The 6,000-nt window shown below is 42.1% G+C and overlaps 1 protein-coding gene across 5 annotated transcripts in view; it reads right to left on the bottom strand.

Annotated features, from left to right (window-relative positions):
* Positions 1-4,200: 4,200 nt before the first annotated feature.
* The window catches only part of tpm3 (tropomyosin 3), a 35,895-nt gene continuing 34,095 nt past the window's right edge, over positions 4,201-6,000 (bottom strand). For all 5 annotated transcript variants that reach the window (XM_014177645.2, XM_014177644.2, XM_014177656.2 and 2 more), the window contains 1 exon segment: positions 4,201-5,601. In XM_014177645.2, the coding sequence (XP_014033120.1) occupies positions 5,519-5,601 (83 nt within the window). In that variant the 3' untranslated portion in view covers positions 4,201-5,518.

Raw genomic sequence — 6,000 nt, 5'->3', positions numbered from 1 at the left:
GGAATGCGTTTAAATTAACAGGTGTGCCTTGTTAAAAGTTAATTTGTGGAAGTGAATTCCTTCTTAATGCGTTTGAGCCAATCAGTTGTGCTGTGAGAAGGTAGGGGTGGTATACAGGCGGGTCAGCAGGTAGCCCAGTGGCTAGAGCATTGGGCCAGTAACCGAAAGGTTTCTGGATCGAATCCCCAAGCTGACGAGGTAAATATCTGTCGTTCTGCCCCTGAACAAGGCAGGTAACTCACTGTTCCCAGGTAGGCTGTCACTGTAAATAAGAATTTGTTCTTAACTCGCCTAGTTAAATAAAGGTTAAAAAATACAGAAGATAGCCCTATTTTAGGTCAGTTACGATCACCACTTTATTTTAAGAATGTGAAATAATAATAGTAGAGAGAATGATTTATTTCAGCTTTTATTTCTTTCATCACATTCCCAGTGGGTCAGAAGTTTACATACACTCAATTAGTATTTGGTAGCATTGCCTTTAAATTGTTTAACTTGGGTCAAACGTTTTGGGTAGCCTTCCACAAGCTTCCCACAATAAATTGGGTGAATTTTGGCCCATTCCTCCTGACAGAGCTGGTGTACCTGAGTCAGGATTGTAGGCCTCCTTGCTCGCACACACTTTTTCAGTTCTGCCCACAAATTTTCTGTGGGATTGAGGTCAGGGCTTTGTGATGGCCACTCCAATACCTTGACTTTGTTGTCCTTAAGCTATTTTGCCACAACTTTGGAAGTATGCTTGGGGTCATTGTCCATTTGGAAGACCCATTTGCGACCAAGCTTTAACTTCCTGACTGATGTCTTGAGATGTTGCTTCAATATATCCACATAGATGGCATCATGAGGATGGAAAGTTATGTTGTGAAGTGCACCAGTCCCTCCTGCAGCAAAGCACCCCCACAACATGATGCTGCCACCCCCATGCTTCACGGTTGGGATGGTGTTCTTCGGGTTGCAAGCCTCCCCCTTTTTCCTCCAAACATAACGATGGTCATTATGGCCAAACAGTTCTATTTTTTTTCATCAGACCAGAGGACATTTCTCCAAAAAGTACAATCTTTGTCCCCATGTGCAGTTGCAAACCGTAGTCTGACTTTTTGATGGCGGTTTTGGAGCAGTGACTTCTTCCTTGCTGAGCGGCCTTTCAGGTTATGTCGATATAGGACTTGTTTTACTGTGGATATAGATAATTTTTTACCTGTTCCCTTCAGCATCTTCACAATGTCCTTTGCTGTTGTTCTGGTATTGATTTCCACTTTTCGCACCGAAGTACGTTCATCTCTAGAAGACAGAACGCGTCTCCTTCCTGAGCGGTATGACGGCTGCGTGGTCCCATGGTATTTATACTTGCAAACTATTGTTTGTACAGATGAACGCGTTACCTTCAGGCGTTTGGAAATTGCTCCCAAGGATGAACCAGACTTGTGAAGGTCTACAATTTCTCTTCTGAAGTCTTGGCTGATTTCTTTAGATTTTCCCATGATGTCAAGCACTGAGTTTGAAGGTAGGCCTTGAAATACATCCACAGGTACACCTCCAATTTACTCAAATGATGTCAATTAACCTATCAGTAGGTTCTAAAGCCATGACATCATTTCTGGAATTTTCCAAGCTGTTTAAAGGCACAGTCAACTTAGTGTATGTTAACTTCTGACCCACTGGAATTGTGATACAGTGAATTATAAGTGAAATAATCTGTCTGTAAACAATTGTTGAAAAAGTACTTGTGTCATGCACACAGTAGATGTCCTAAGTGACTTGCCAAAACTATAGTTTGGTAACAAGAAATTTGTGGAGTGGTTGAAAAACGAGTTTTAATGACTCCAACCTAAGTGTATGTAAACTTCTGACTTCAACTGTATTTACACCGAGGAACTTACCTTCCACCTTCTCCACTGCTGTCCCGTCGATGTGGATAGGGGGGTGCTCCCTTTGCTGTTTCCTGAAGTCCACAATCATCTTTGTTTTGCTGACATTGAGAGGTTATTTTCCTGACACCACACTCCGAGGGCCCTGACCTCCTCCCTGTAGTCTCGTCGTTGTTGGTAATCAAGCCTACCACTGTAGTGTCGTCTGCAAACTTGATGATTGAGTTGGAGGCGTGCATGGCCACGCAGTTATGGTTGAACAGGGAGAACAGGAGAGGTCTGAGAACGCACCCTTGTGGGTGTTTCCTACCTTCACCACCTGGGGGCGGCCATCAGGAAATCCAAGACCCAGTTGCACAGGTTGGGGTCGAGACCCAGGGTCTCAAGCTTAATGAGTTTGGAGGGCACTATGGTGTTGAATGATGAGCTGTAGTCAATGAACAGCATTCTTACATAGGTATTCCTCTTGTCCAGATGGTATAGGGCAGTGTGATGGCGATTGCATCGTCTGTGGACCTATTGGGGTGGTAAGCAAATTGGAGTGGCTCTAGGGTAACAGGTAGGGTGGAGGTGATATGATCCTTGACTAGTCTCTCAAAGCACTTCATGATGACAAAAGTGAGTGCTACGGGGCGATTGTCATTTAGTTCAGTTACCTTAAAATAAAATGAAAAATAACCTTCGCTTTCTTGGCAACAGGAACAATGGTGGCCATCTTGAAAAGTGGGGACAGCAGACTGGGATAGGGATTGATTTATTATGTAAACACACCAGCCAGCTGGTCTGCGCATTCTCTAAGGATGCGGCTAGGGGTGCCGTCTGGGCCGGCAGCCCTGCGAGGGTTAACGTTTAAATGTTTTACTCACGTCGGCCACGGAGAAGGAGATCCCACAGCATTTGGTAGTGGGCCATGTCAGTAGCACTATTGTTCTCAAAGAAGTTTAATTTGTCTGTGAGCAAGACGTCGATGTCTGCGACGGGGCTGGTTTTCTTCTTGTAATCCGCGATTGTCACGCAATGGGCGTTAGACCGGTGGAAATCTGTCCTTTGGTCTGATGAGTCCAAATTTGAGAATTTTGGTTCCAACCGCCGTGTCTTTGTGAGACGCAGAGTGAAGCATGGAAGTGGTGTGATGGTGCTTTGCTGGTGTTACTGTCAGTGATTTATTTAGAATTCAAGGCACACTTAACCAGCATGGCTTTCACAGCATTCTGCAGCGATACATCATCCCATCTGGTTTGTGCTTAGTGGGACAATCATTTGTTTTTCAACAGGACAATGACCAAAAACACTCCTCCAAGCTGTGTAAGGGCTATTTGACCAAGGAGAGTGATGGAGTGCTGTTTCAGATGACCTGGCCTCCACAATCACCCGACCTCAACCCAATTGAGATGGTCTGGGATGAGTTGGACCGCAGAGTAAAGGAAAAGCTGCCAACAAGTGCTCAGCATATGTGAGAACACCATCACTGTTGGAAAAGCATTCCAGGTGAAGCTGGTTGAGAAAAATACCAAGAGTGTAATGCTATCATAAAAGCAAAGATTGGCTTCATTGAATATAAAATATTGATTAACACTTTTTTGGTTACTACCAGATTCCATGCGTTATTTCATAGTTGTCTTTATTACTCTACAATAGAGAAAATAAAGAACAACCCTTGAACGAGGTGTGTCCAAACTTTGGTACTGTACATATGCACCTACGATCTCAAGTTAAGATTCAGGGTAAAGTGCCTAGGACCAGTCACTTGACTGATGTCCTTCAGTTCTGCCAAGTGATGCGCAGCCATTGGATCGGTACAGCAAGGATGAAACATTCAGAGCCAGGACGAAGCGTTCCCACACAAACACATGCAAGGCACACCCTCGACATGAACAACTGAGTGGACACATACGGGTAGTGGTACCAAAACATGGCACATGACAGAGATATTCATACAATCCCTGACAACTCAATAGCATAGTATGGTCTGAAAATAGAAATGTAAGTCAATCAACATATGTAATTCATAATGGCTGAAAACCAACATGATATACAGTATAAAGACATGTAGCACATCAAGACCGATTAAGTTTTTGAAAATGATCAATGAAGATGACTATTCCTCTAAGTGAGCTTAACATTATTGTATGATAGTTATTAGTTGTGTAACATGAAAGAAATACATTTTACTTGTGTTAATTGTTTTATGTATGCATGCATCTCTGTATGATTTTTTTAATTTTTTTTAAATGGTCTAATAAACAAATCAAAAGATGGCTGGCACTCAAGCCAGAGATGGGTCAATTCAATCAAAAAGTCTACACAACAATGAAACTAACTTAGACGATAGTTTTGTATGACAGTAAAAATCATGGTCTTTATTCAACATCAAAAAGTCATTACAATGGAACAAGACAAACAAAGTGGTTATACACATTGAGTTTCCAGTTAAAACGTTGAGTTAATTATTGGTGTTTTAGTTTAATCCCCTATTAAAAATGTATCTGTTTTGCATCACACTGATCATATCCCCCACCCATTTTCTATAATTTTCATGGTACTGGTAAGGTGATAGCCATTGATTTTTTTAACCCAAGAACTTCACCATAAACCTGTCAAACTAAAAAGGCTATGTTGATACAGGCAGTCCAAACCTAATATTTTTCACACTCATTTGTATTTTGACCAATCAGCTCGGAAAAAGAGCTAATATGAAAAGATCTGAACAATTAGTGGAAAAAACAGAATTGGGCTGCCTATGTAAACGCAGCCAAATAATTAGTGTCATACAAGTGCAGCATTGTCTTGTGATAGTGGCTATTGTTTAAGTGGGATAAAACAAAAATATCAGGCACAAACAAATACCTAAGGAATAGGAAAAACACCACCCAATGTGGTTTTGGTCCCAACCCGTATTGGTGTAAAGTAGGCAAAAGGAGTGATATAGGAGGACAGAAAGATAGTTACATTCTGTACCCTATTCACTAACCCTTTTTGGTGTTAACTAGTCAGAAAGGACTGCATAGGCCTAAGCAATGTGGAAATGGCCCATCCCTCTGATAGGCCAAGCGGAGCGTACTCCATCTTGTTTACCCCTTTCAGATCTGTGAACATTCAGAGTTTAAGAGTTAGGGGAAGGTGCTAGCGAACAAAAAAGAACCAGGCCAGAGTATACAACAGCAGGACAGGAGTAAATAGTCTGATGTAGTAAATGGCTGGTAAAAAGAAAAAATGCTCAGTTTCCCCCTTTTTCTAATGGGCTATAATGGATGAGTGGCCTAACCATGTTCTTGTTAACTTGGCAATAAATCCTTAAAAGGCAGTCATGCTAGCACCATTCAAACAAGGAGAAGTTAGAATAATCGACCACACAAGCAAGGAGAAGATAGAATAGACCACACAAGTACAACAGAGTTCCCCTATTAAACACCATTCCAATGGATAAAGGCAAGAGCTTCCGCAAGATGTCACATTGAAGAACACCTAAAGTTTAACAAGAACAATCAATGTTGTTGAGAATAAAGGTGTCATTGTAAATAGTGGTTTTGGCACCCTCCACTACAGCAGAGCGGGGAGAAATTAGACTTAACGAGAGAGAGGCGGAAAGCGAAGGTCGGCAGAGGATAAGTGGACGAAGGTGGTTATTCGGAGAGTCCATCTGGGGGTTCTTAGAAGCTGTTGAGGTCCTGCAAAGTCTGGTCCAGGGTGGCATGGATCTTGAGGTTCTCCTCCTTGGCATTGGCCAGTCTCTCTGGATAGTGAGAGAGAGAAAGGGAGAGGTTCATATTAACACATCTGGATTCACAGGGGAACACACCAAACATCCCTAGGTTCCACTTTAATGGAGGTCTCTGTCATAAAGGTTAAAGAACACTGCCATAATCAGCCGTTGAGAGCTTATAACTGGCTTTACCCCCAATAATTAAGTCAGTTTTCTAACCGTCCTGATGGTTTCTTATTGTGATTGTGTGGTTATTACATAGCCCAATATGACTGAGTTTGAGTAGATTTATCCTAAAAACAATATAACTGGACATGTCTAAAAATGGGAAATCTTCAGTGGTAGGGTTGCAAAGGGAGGGTATATTACTGGAAACTTTTGAAGTTGGGGGGGAGAGATATCAAATGATATCTAGTTGCCTTTGAGTAC

The sequence above is a fragment of the Salmo salar genome, chromosome ssa27 (assembly GCF_905237065.1).
Source record: "Salmo salar chromosome ssa27, Ssal_v3.1, whole genome shotgun sequence".
Lineage (NCBI taxonomy): Eukaryota > Metazoa > Chordata > Actinopteri > Salmoniformes > Salmonidae > Salmo > Salmo salar.
Note: the sequence above shows the minus strand (reverse complement) of the source record. Positions and strands in the feature narration are given on the sequence as shown.